Here is a 13039-nt window from a genome sequence, read left to right as displayed (position 1 = left end):
TGGCATATCAACCATGTAGTAAAATAATGTAATTTGTCGACGTTCGTCTTCATCTACATGTATGTTGGCAGGTCAATTTGCAGTTCATAACATTATGACGACCTACTTTTACAGTTCGAAAAAATTAACGTTATTCAAAAGAACTACTTACTTTTTCTGACTAAAATTTGATAGGTTCGTTGCATTTTGGAGTCTGGTAGACCATCGATTTCTGCACTGCACATCACATCGACTTGGTCGTTGCCTGCAAAATTCAGCATCCTTATCACTGTTCCAGGTCAAAGTTAATTTCAATTATTTAAGCAGACGTAGATTCTGATTATTGCAACATAAGTCAAGATCAGAGCACCTTTGGAACATGTAAATGGTTCAGTAACAGGTTTAATAATGATAATTTAAAGTAAACTATAACATCATACTTCCAAAATACAGAATCTATGCAAATTAATAATGAAAAACACATGCAAAAAATCAAATGAACTAAATCTCATAAATTTTATTTATTGTCTTTTTTTGGTCTAGTTTGTCTGTTTTTTGGAGGGAGGGAAGGGTATTTGGAACATTGCAAAGAAACAAACTCGAGAGCAGTTAACAACTATCATAAAAAAATTTAATCTGCCAGGGCTGCTTTTCACATTATTATATAATGCGCGAATAGTATTTCTTTGCGTTTAATCAGAAATCAACAAGACTCTTTAATAGCAGCATAGCCTTAATGATTCTGTCTTAGGAATGAAAAAAATAACTTGCTAGCGCCAGGGAGTGATAGAGGTAATCTAGTCTGACGAGAGAAATATAACTACAAGACCGATTATTCCAACCAGCTTAAAGCTGAACACCGCTCCCAAATAGGCACTAAGTTTCAGATGTGCAATCGGGTGTAACAAAATCGGAGGGTTTATATACCAGGTACCTATGTGACGGTGCCTATTTACGAGCGGTGTTCAGCTTTAATTGACTTTAAATCTTTCCTTCATAACCAGATCCATCTAACCCCTCTACACCTCTTCAGAATCAACAATCATAGGTGAATATAATTACTCTAATTTCCATTTTGCTTAACGGGTTGGGGGAGATAGACATTTGTAGCATAAACGGAAGAGCAACTCAACTGGTCTTGTGTTAGGACTAAGCAACTAGCCAAAATTTCAGATAAGCTAGAATTGTTGGTTATCATTCCTCTACACTTAACATTTTTACTATAACAAAGATCCATGTCGCCACTAACCTCTGAAGTCTGTGTCCTCAGCTACAAATTGTCTGCCAGTCTTGTTCTGTATGTCCTTCATCCTTCCCTGCATTACCTGGTCACCCATCATGATGCGGACGCTTACTTTGTGCATGCTACCAAACACCTGACAGAAGGGAGCATACCTGCCAGGTAAGACCTCCATCTGGTGAGGACCCTCATTGTTGTCCTGGGTGAGAGCATAATCACTTCTCGGGTCAAATTTGAACATCATGCCTTTGATAAGTTCAGTATTAGTTATGGAACTTTTTTCGTTGGGCTCTGTAACGATGATAGAACAAATAACTTATGGATGAACCTTTCGTTGACCCTCTATAGGTGATAGTAAAAAATCATTTATAGACGTCGATCTTAAACTTAATATTATTGATACGTTCTATGTGTTTGGGGAATAATACAGAGTAGCATAACTGCTGGACTATAGCGATGTTTTAAATATGATTAATTTTTTTTAAGGAAACGAAGTTCTTAAACATCCTGCAATCCATTGCTACAATTATTTGCAAAGAGATATATATCAAAGATTTTATTGCTTTACTTATTTTCTTTATTCACTTTCAGTTCATTTGCACTGTTACTTAAACAACATCAAAAACTACTGTAATGACATATCAAACACCCCCTCCCCTCTTTAGAAACATTTTGCTACTTTACTGTTTCCAACCTCTTAAGTTTATAGCAACGGACTTGATGGCCACCAATTCATCTCTGACCCACTTCCAATCCCAATTCCTGATCCTCTCATATACCTCACAGGTCAGGTTACCTACATCTGACTTCTGAACATCTTCAAATATTCAAATAAATATATACAACTAAAATACTTTAATGTAACAATGATAGTGACAACATTATATTACTGGTCTTTGATCAGTTTAATCTGGTAACACTATTACTTATCACGTTTGTTACTGACTGACTTTAGAAATATATCGGCTAGATCAATCTCATTGATGGCGAGGCAAAGCCGAGCTGTCTATGAAATTGCTCAATTCGATATATTTTTGTAGTCAGTCAGTAACAAACCTAAAAAGTGCTTTGTTTTCCCGAGGACTATCACATGAAACATTTATTAACAAAAGTCGATAATCTACGTAAACCCATATATACAAGCCGCCTAACATCTCAGCAAATTTAACTTTTTTAAACTCTTGAAAATCATTAATCCTACCTTTCAAATGCTCTTTGAAAATCTTCGCTTCACTAATGTTCACTTAAATTGGGTGTTTTTTTGGCTATTCAATTTTTAACCTATTCTTCTTTTCTTCTGCAGAGGTTTGAGCAAATATCGACGCTGCTATTGTGTTCTAACCAAGACACAACAATGTGACTTCAATATTCAAAGGGCAACTACACTAATGTTTAAGAATTTCAAAGAGTAACCACTCCAAATATTTTAAGAATTTAAAGCATGCGATTTCTGTATTAAATAATATAAAAATAATATAAAAGCGTCGGTCAATAACGGCCATAATACCGAATATTAATTCTCATCGAACAAACAAAGAGATAAATGGGGCAGTCACATGCTATGGTTATACCGATCAAAGTGTGACATTTCAGTCCGATTAAAACCAAACAAATGTTAATACGTGTTAGAGAATCAAAAGATAACTTAGCCAAAAAAACGGTAGACATTTTTTTTTAATTTGAGTAAATCAACTCAAATATTGTAATGCTGCTTCATATAAACTGGAAAAATAATATGATACAAGTCATTGAAACCACGATCAAATTGACAGGAATGTACAAGGGTTGTTAGAAAATTTTGCTGACAAGTTCGATTGTGAGCGGACTATTCGCATGATACCAGTGAAATTTTTCATAATTAAACGTCACGTATTTTCTAAAAAATATGTACAGATTTAGTTTTGTTAAATGCATAATAAAAAATATACAGCTTAAATTTATGAAAAGATATACTTAACGGAGCATGTCAGTTTTTAAACTTTTCATATTTTGAACTTATTTTTTCCTTATAAAAAAAAATGCACTGTTAAAGCGCATACGAATTCAATATATAACATATAACATAATAATTACTTATGAAGGTCAATTTGTGAAAGTTTCAATTAAATTGAAATTTTTTTTTACCGTTTTATCGCCGAATATGAACGACCAACGCATGAAAAATTGTGCCGAAAACGTTAACATCAATGGACACTTTGGAGCACCTGGCCGCCATTAAATTTTGTATGCAAGTAGGAAATTATCCGATGAAGATTAACAGGTTGTTATATGCCCACAAAGGTTTACAATTGGAATCAGAGGTTTAAAGAGGGAAGAACTAATATTTTGAGCACACAACCCCTATACAGTCCGGATCTGGTTTGCCTTCCAGTTGTTTGACGTCACCTGACGCCTTGGAAATATGAAATGGTTTTCCGTAAATCTTATCCATGCAAAGTAAAAATCGCTGTATATTTTGAAAAAAATATTTAAATCATTTGTATATTACTTATTTTCAAATGCTTGTCATTCAAAAAAACAAACGTCATCATACAAAGTACACAGTATCTTTTTCGTAAAATGCTTTGTCCGCGAAATTTTCTAATAACCCTCGTACTTGTATTCCTTTAAACTAGACTGTTACCTCCTTTTCAAAGCATTGATCTGACCTAGTTTGAAGAGTGTTAAAGCAGTAATTACTTTTTACTGTGAGTAACAAACTAATATTGTTCGTCTTTGGTGACAAAACTTTGCAGCTATACTTCTGGGCGAGTTCAGATGACAGAAATTCACAAAGACTTGTCAGCGGTTGACCGTTGTGGAACCACTTGACCTTCAATGTGGATATATAGTCGAGAGCTTCTAGACCTGGTACATTGCAGTTCGCCGTGTAATTATCACCAGAATTTACCCATGTGGACTGAGACGCTACGTTCACAGTGTACTTAGACAACGCTTGTCCTGAAAGAAAAATTATTTTCTTATTACTCCATTTGGAAATAGTTATTAAGTTCAGACAGCCTTTGATACATGAACATGCATATAATACGAAAGTAAAGCTGCAGTGATGCTTTGTAAATGGCCACAAATTTAACATCAATGGCTCTTTAAAAAGTGCAATGTGACCGTTTTGTGAGCTTTTCATGAAAAAAGTATGTAGAAGAATAGTTTCATAATTTCATAATTTTCATATTAATTTTCGTGAATATATGGTTTAGATGTATAATATGTTAGATTAGAAGAGTATAGAAATACATCTTTATTAAGAAATAATTTAATTCTGATTGTAGGGTCCAAGTAGCATAGTGGACAATGCACTCGCTTTTCACCGCTGCGACCCGAGTTCGATCCCAGTGATCGACAGTGGTTGTATGTGATAGGGTATGGTGGTCGCCCGCTTGGACACGTGGGTTCTCTCCGGGTACTCCGGCTTCTTCCCACACCAATGACCCTCTCGCGCTAACACCCGTGCCAACGAGAGATATTAATATATGTTGTAGAACTTGTTTATCAATAGTTGTAAAATAAACAAAGTTCAGTTTTCTTTCTGATTGTAGCGTAATATGCTTAAAATTAATTGGTATCGTAAAATTAAATAGTTGTCAACGTTCCAATAAAACTAACATTAAGAATGCAACAATCTTTGAATGTAACATATGAATTTGGAACATATTAAAGGTAAAACGACCATTATGATATTCTTACACGAACAAAAAGAAAATTGAATTGGAATGAATTCAACAGCTACCGAACTTCGCATGTTATCAAAAATAAACAGCATGTTAAAATATTCCAGGGAATATGACCTTTGTTGGTCAGAAGATTCTGAGTGACTATCGAATTTTATCAAGTGAATTGTTTTTATAGATACTAGACTACAACGTGTGCACTCACATGATGATTTAGTAATATAGAGATGAATTAAAAATAAGAGTCTCATGGGTCACATTGCTTACCTGATCAACTGTCTAGTATCTCTTTCAAAATTCTTAATATTAAACTCTTTTATAATACTGTAATGCTCAAAATGCACAAATTATTTTCTCTATATACCTTTAAAACAATACATAAAAAAGGATTATTAAAATCTAGCTTTTAAACATCATATCCTAAGACAAAATGTGCGTCAACTGACCAATCTTATTTTCCTAGACCTCAGCGTATCAAATTTTATAATTATAGAAAATAATTAATGACAAAAAATAAAGTACCTTGACTTACTTTTAAGTTAGGAAATAGCGAGGTTGAAAAATACACAAAATTTGAATAATATTAAAGTTATATATTTGACTTTTAATAATCATTAACAGCAAGACAAGGACAATGTGACCTTGGCTTTAGAAGATGAAGATATTAAGCGGCTTACATGATGTCGTTTAGTAGTATCGTGTTTCTTAATAAAAAGATTTTTAAACAATTTTTTTATATATTTCTTTTTGAATTTTAACAACTTTGGAGCCTATTATTTGGTAAGGGGTCACTCTTTGTACAAGATAGAATCTACGGGATGCTTGCATAGTAATCTCAGAAGTTTTAGCATTGTAGTTCTTGATAAGAAAATTTTTAAACATTTTTCCTATATATTTTTGTTAAAATTTGATTCCATCTTAAGGCACCATTATTGATCTAGGGACATAGTTTTGACAACTTAGAATTTACAACATCTAATAATTGAGTAGTGACACATGTATCATAAATTGTAGCATAATTGTTCTTTAGATAAAGATTTTTAAACATTTTCCCTTTTTATTTTTATGTTAAACTTTCAACCTCCTTGGGCCTCTAGTATTTGTCTGAGAGTCTCAGTTTTAGCACTTTAGGATCTACACTATCTGAAAATGCTTGCATTGTGATAGTGGGTAACATTGTTGAGAACAGTTTTTAATGTTTTCTTTGTATATTTCTATATTTGAACTTTGAACCTATTTTGGGGCACACGGTATTGGTCCGAGGGTCACAGTTTCTACAATTTAGAATTTACACTTTCTAAAGATGTTTGCATGGTAATCTCAAAGAGTGTAGCATTTTAGTTTTTGAAAAGAAGTTTATGTATTTTTATACACATTTAAGGTGTGCCCTCTCTAAAATCAACTCATCTGAAAAACTTTTCATTAGTTTCATTCATGGGTCCCTACAGCCTAAAATATTATTAAAAAATAAGATTGCGATGTGCAGAGATTGAATTCATGGTTTGATTTTCACTACTTATTTTAAATGAAAAAAAGGTGCATGCTGTATTTTCTAAACCCATCCACATTCCACACGCTAATCCGAATCTATTGCTCGGATTTTTAGACACCGCAGCTGCACTATACTAGCAATAATGTTCCTAGTCTTCAATTTTTATAAATCTTTTAACACTTGATACATTGAGAGGGAGTGATACCCTTTGTTAAGCTTGTATATTTCTTTAAACAGTAAAATAAGAATCCACTCCATTTACTGCAATCTACGAAGCGGATGTTCAGGTTTTTTGGAGTTTGTTTTACTCTTACAAAAATTTACGCGACTCGGAAGTTTGATAATTTTTTGATGATCTTAATAAGGCCTATTTTGAGATTGCTGAAATAGATTGAATTTCTATTAGAAAAAACTGCTATCAAAGTACAAAAAAATGAAAAAAAAAAACCTTTTCTATTGATAAAGATACATCTATAACAAAGCAAAACATTTGTAATTTTGCACGGAAGACTGTATTTCTTTTTTAAAAGTCACAGGTAAAGCCTTGTCCAAACAACTTCGGTTTATATAAATCACTATCTTACAGTAAAATTTTAAATAGAAATTTTACATAATGGCTTACCTTGCATAAACATGAAATAAATAACAGCCAGTGTAATTCGGTGTTCTCCTATTGTCCTTCTGGAAACACATCTACTGAGTTCCATATTCTATGTAGTACCACGACAACGATTGCCCTGTAACGAATTAAGTTAAAATGTTAATACAATCCTTTTAAAGACCGGGGTTGACCTAGCTGAATATCCACACGGACGGCAATTAAGCATATAAGGAAGCAGGCCCCACCTCCAAAACTGATAACAATGCAGCGAGAATCTATTAATAGATTCTAAATACCAGAAGCACGTGCTGATCGGATAACTAAAAAATCTTTAGGGTCATTTAATAATAAAATGGTGTGCATAGTTCCTTTCCCTGATTTTCATTCTTTAAGTAATAAGCATCTAAAAATGCATGTACTTCTAAAATAACCACTGCCAAAACAAACATCCCTTCTTTTTTTTTGGTTTTTTGGGTTTTTTTTTTTATTTAAAGCTTTATTAAAACATCTATATCATAGTAAGCATCATTTTTTCATATACATGTAATTAGTAAGAAAATACTTTAAACTTAAAAAGAACAACCAATTCAATGGTCAGGATAATTTTTATCAACAATAATGTGTGTTAGGTGCAAGAGGCTAATGCACATTAGTACTGACACAGTGGGTAACCCCTCCCGCCAAATGTCAATGAATCAGCCCCCAAGTCTGCAAATGTGAAAGAGGCTCCAGGAAGGAAAAGCTATATTTACCTAATGATTTTGCATATGGGCCCAATATTTGATTATCAGAAATATTTGAAAAAAATATTCATATACAATTTGTTAAATTAGAAGTTAAGGTTACAAATTGTAATTCACTGTAGTACATTACAAGCTCAAGATTTCTTTTGGTTTACCTCTGCTCTAATAAAATTCCCTCCAAAACATTCTTGTAATCTAAATAATTGCAGAAAAGATGAAGCAGGGTAAATTAAAAAGAAGTAAACAGTAAAGTTTTTCAACTCTTAAAATGGGATTTAGAGGAATAATCGACTAGTGATCTAAAGTAATGCAAAATGCTGTTGAGACAGATGAAGACTGTTGATTTAATCTGTTTCACAGAGCTGTATTTTAGATTTAAAACACATCTGTGAGAAAGTTGGATTTTTCACTAGAATCTGGAATGATTAGTGGTATCAGTGGCATAGGATTGCTTTTATAATTTCTTACTTAATGTGATGACCTTTGTTGATAATTTAATATATACTGCTAGAACCTGTAACCTGGGAGGCCCCATGCATTAATAGATAAGGAAACTTAATACTATCAGTGTGAAGCTCCAAGACTGACTCTCCATCGTTACACAAGTGTGTGTTCTTTCTCTTTCTTTATGATTACCAGTGATAATAGAGTAATAAATCAATTACAAGGATTACTTAGTGTTATTTAGTTTTGAGGTAAGACAAGCTGTCCCGCAATTTACTGTGCATCTATAGCAATAGGCATTTCCGTTATAGAGAAGTAAACAAATCAAAATCAAATCTGAGGAAATTTGAATTTTTGGATCACTTCAAAATTTTAATTAAGAATTTCCAAAGCAGTAATGCATCAATAATAATTATTTAACTCTTTAGAGATGTCTTTCTATATACTTTAGTTGCATGACAAAATTTAATTTATAGTTTTTTGCCGATTCAAGTGTAAACTCAGAAATGTGTTCTCTGAAGTGGAAGGTGCCAAGAAAATTGAAATTTCTTCCATGAAATGAAGTATTTGTGATATTACATTCTATACTATATAACGGGAAAAGGCTCACACAAAAATAGACTTATACATGTAACAAAACAGAGGAAATTCGGATTTAAAAAAAAACGGTTTGGTTTTTCTACAAAAACATTTTTGGCAGTACTATAACATTAATGTTTATATTTGATGTAGTTGTCGATATAATATTGCATATTTTGTGTTGGTTTTATCTCACCTATTCATTAAGAGTATATTATGTCATGCAATACAAAATTATTGAAAATTGCTTAAAGGCAATAAAAGATACGATATCTAAAAATCGGATCATCAACCTTGAATACATTTTGTGCCAGCAGAATTAGGTCAATATAAGAATTTTAATTTCAAAAATATTTAAGTGGGGATTTGAGAACTGGAACATGCATAAAAAAAATTTACTGTACGTTATGCTATATGTACAATTTCTTAGTATTTTTATTTAAAATTTAAAAACTATGCACATATATCTTCATCCACTCAAAAACAACTTTTCTGAGGATAAAACACTCTTCTCGTCTCATATTTATACATGTACCCAATACTCGTCATTTCCCTCATGACTGAAACACTAAAAATCATTAGCTCTATAAAAATGATTTTATTCCAATGGACAGAAGTTGTGTGGGGAATTATCAAATCACTTAAGTTATTTATGTATGAAGCAAGATTTATTTCTGTAATATCAGTTGTGTAACAGTACACTACTCTGGTACTAAGAAAATACGATATAACGGTAAAATACGGTATAAGTGTGGCAAAAATGATCTATTTATAGTCGATCAGCAGTCATAACACTCAGGAACGTCTGAGAGTAAAATTGAAAAATCACACCACTTGTTTACCAAGGACAGAGACAGTCATAACTCTTGACGAAGAGTGTCAAGTGAAATAGATAGGACTTGATGTAGTACTTGAGTAAAAAATAGCATATTATGGACACTGTAATCATTATAAACTGTTAACTTTATCAACGCAAGAGGTATCCTTTCTACGAGTGCTCATCAGTGCTAAGCCAAAGCCTCTGTAATAAAACATTCAGCTCGATGAAAGCACTTGATATAGCACTTTATTAAAAATAGAACGACTTATGGACTTTACACAATAGACTTTTCAATTTATCCACTCCAACTTATATAGGCGCATGTAATCACGAGTCAGAAGGGATAAAAAGCTCATCCTTCAATGCTTGTGCATGGTTAAGATGCTTCATGTATTGGTAGTGTTATAAATTGTAATGGTTAAATATGTATAATGCAGAAAAAAATGCTAAAGGTCGGAGTAGTTTCATTGACTTGCCGATCGTGCACCTATGTGATTCATTAGACATCGAAACTTGGTGCTAAATGCCAAAAAAAAGACATTTATACCTATTACCCTGAGCGTCTTTCAATTAAAAAAAAATTGCATTTCACGGAGCGTCAATTGAACGTTTACCATTATTTCTAACTTACGGTTATTGCATGCATGTGTAAAAATAAGTTTTCAAAACAAGGAATTTTTGGTGTTTAGACAGCGTTAATATTGCTAAAATATGACTCCGTGTCCATAATAGTTAGAAAAGCTCACTTTTCCACTATATTTTCCTTTGGTTAAAGTGAGACTGAGATCAAAAGTAAGCTTGTCTAACCTTTATGGTCCCCAGGCCTGGTTACGGTTTTTGAGATGACATAATTGCACACATATTATGTTTGATAATTTCCAATTTGTTACAATAGTGGTTAATCTGCACCATGATTCTGACGGTTGTTTTTTTGTAATTTATGTCAACTAGTGTCATATGGTATCAAATTAGGTTTAGGCATTTGTATGGTACATACAGGAAGGGCATAATTTAAGGGTTTGAGAGAGAAAAAACACAAAACCTGTGCCCTAAAAATGTTTTACAAAATCTTTATTTCATCGTAGCCATAGAATAGTCGTTATGCTTTAAAGTTTAACGTTCCAATGAATCCATAAAAAGAACAAAATTGTATTTGTTTTTATATTAATAATTCCCCACGCAACTTATGTCCATCGGATTAAAATCATTTTTATAGAGGTAATGCTTCAGTCATGAGGGAAATGATGAGTACCAGGTACATGTATAAAGATGAAACGGGAAGCGTGTTTTATCCTTGGAAAGTTGTTTTAAGTGGATGTAGATATATGTGCATAGTTTAGAGAGAGAGAGAGAGAGAGAGAGAGAGAGAGAGAGAGAGAGAGAGAGAGAGAGAGAGAGAGAGAGAGAGAGAGATGTCGATCTGCTGATGTATGCATTAATATTTAATTAAAAAAAGGGTAATGAGTGCATTGTACACGACTAAAGTATAAGAGACATGAGACTGCTGAATAACACCGAGCTCTCTCAGCTTTGATCTACAAAAGAGAAAGTGTGATATAATCTAATTTTTTACTGAAAGGACAAGGACCTCTACTGCAAAGTTATGCTGCTTTGAGAGAGGAAACCTTCTACTAAAGAAATCAACTAATCCTAGTTTCAGCTGTATCCATATATTGTGCAAGAAAGCCAACACATCGTGAAGCATTAATAAAACAATTCTAATGATAGCGCATTCATTCTAGCTTTATTACAATGTACTAGCCAAGCAAAGCAATAATGATATGTAGCGATAGAAAAAGTAGATAATAGAATGAAGGAGACCTATTTCATCACATTTCGAAACCTATTTCACCATTTTCGATCTTGTGTGAGTAATTAAATTTGAACCAGATAGTGAACACGAATCCGTGGATATCATAAAGTGTGTTTCATGTTTGAAACATTTGCAAACCCTCAACGTTTAGTTTCACGTTTTTAAAATTTACTATACACTTTTCACAAAGTAATGGTGATGCATTAATTCACTCATTTAGTAGTGAAATATATCTATCATGAAATTTCTTTAAATTTCTTTTCATCAATAAATACATGTACAAAACTTTATTCGTGATATTACTATGTAAGCTATGTAAGAAACTTAGCTTCTCTTCACATTCTCATATTAAGGTCCCAGTATTCTTGTTTTACTTTTAGTGATAATTGATTAAAATTCAAATCTGTAACTTTAATATTATTAGGCTTACGATCATTCTACTTTGTTAGTTGTTGTTGTTTGCAACCTCGTTATATCTTTCTTTTGAAAGGTAAGCTCAAAATCACATTCTTTCGTTTTGTGTGACTATTTTTTTTTTCAATATTATTACATTTGATACGTTGTAGCCGTGGACTATCTTTAAAAATCGTAAATCGCTCTCGTGCATTGCAGTAAACTGGATAGCATTCGGTCGCGTCCGAATAGTGCAAGTCCATAATTTTGAGGAGACTTGATGCGACCACAAAAAACGCATGCAACGAATGCAAGAGCTCGTGCAACGTATGCGATATCTCGTGCGAAGCCAAAAGATTTTGATCGCAAAGTGTTGTAAAGCCCCTTTCACAATTGGCGCACGAGCAGAAGCGACAAAATATTCGTGCGACCGAAAAATTAGATATGAATCGTAAAACTGTTGCTAAAAAATTGCATTTGAAAAAGTATTCGTACGAAATTCGCATGATCTAAGCGTGCGTTGTGTGATGTAAACGTGTTTAATCTTGCGATAAATCTTGCATCTATATGCGACTGTTGTACAATGAAAGCGACTGTTGAAAGATAATGCGATGAAATCGTGCGAGAGACCAGGTGACCGGACGATTAAACGTGCGCCAATGTGATTGGACGTGCGATCATAAATTCCATGGTATGAATGCTCGTGCGAGTCAGAGGGTTATATTTACCGCCCATTTCCGACGTTCTTCAGTAAACATAGTTAAAAGCGAGAGAACATGCTGCTCAAGAAGAAACAAAGATTCAGCAGCATTTATTATAATTATACCTCAATTTGATTATTCTATTATATCTCATTGCTCTAGAAAGTCGCGATTTCATAAGAATTCAAAAGCCGATATGATTACAGTGTATACGATGTAGACAAATATGAATAAACCAAAAATATTTAATCATTAGGATTCTCTTTATGTCACAAAACCAACTTAATTATCTATGATTCGAAATTATTAAAGAAAAGTGAGACAAGATATTTTTTCAAGGTATATTGCGACAAAGGTAAAGAACTTTGGCTCCTAAAAATCCATAATAACGTCGTCAATGGGTATGGCAATCAGTTATTTAAACATATATTGCTACGATCAACATCTTTGCTTCTATTGTGCATTACAAAATCTTTATCGTTTATAAGATATTTGTAATGGACTTTACTATTCTCGATCCCTAATTAAAAGGGCCAGTCCTTTTCTGTTGCTTTCATACGAAAGGT

At 33.0% G+C, this 13039-nt stretch overlaps 1 protein-coding gene and 1 long non-coding RNA gene across 4 annotated transcripts in view; both read right to left on the bottom strand.

Annotated features, from left to right (window-relative positions):
* LOC117683709 (uncharacterized) overlaps positions 1 to 13039 on the bottom strand; it is a 165436-nt gene that overhangs the window by 69538 nt on the left and 82859 nt on the right. For all 3 annotated transcript variants that reach the window (XR_010710480.1, XR_010710481.1, XM_066074099.1), the window contains exons 2-6: positions 7002 to 7116; positions 3899 to 4159; positions 1914 to 2036; positions 1229 to 1510; positions 152 to 244 (exon numbers count right to left, since the gene is read on the bottom strand). Coding sequence is in view for 1 of the 3 variants with exons in the window: in XM_066074099.1 (XP_065930171.1) it covers positions 152 to 244; positions 1229 to 1510; positions 1914 to 2036; positions 3899 to 4159; positions 7002 to 7086 (844 nt within the window). In the remaining 2 variants the exon portion in view is untranslated. The remainder of the gene's footprint in view (positions 1 to 151; positions 245 to 1228; positions 1511 to 1913; positions 2037 to 3898; positions 4160 to 7001; positions 7117 to 13039) is intronic.
* The window catches only part of LOC136272470 (uncharacterized), a 148955-nt gene that overhangs the window by 97485 nt on the left and 38431 nt on the right, over positions 1 to 13039 (bottom strand). The gene's annotated exons all lie outside the window — the stretch shown is intronic.

Source organism: Magallana gigas, chromosome 10 (genome assembly GCF_963853765.1).
Source record: "Magallana gigas chromosome 10, xbMagGiga1.1, whole genome shotgun sequence".
NCBI classification, from domain to species: domain Eukaryota; kingdom Metazoa; phylum Mollusca; class Bivalvia; order Ostreida; family Ostreidae; genus Magallana; species Magallana gigas.
The sequence above is the reverse complement of the archived record's forward strand: the minus strand, read 5'-3'. Positions and strand labels throughout refer to the sequence as shown.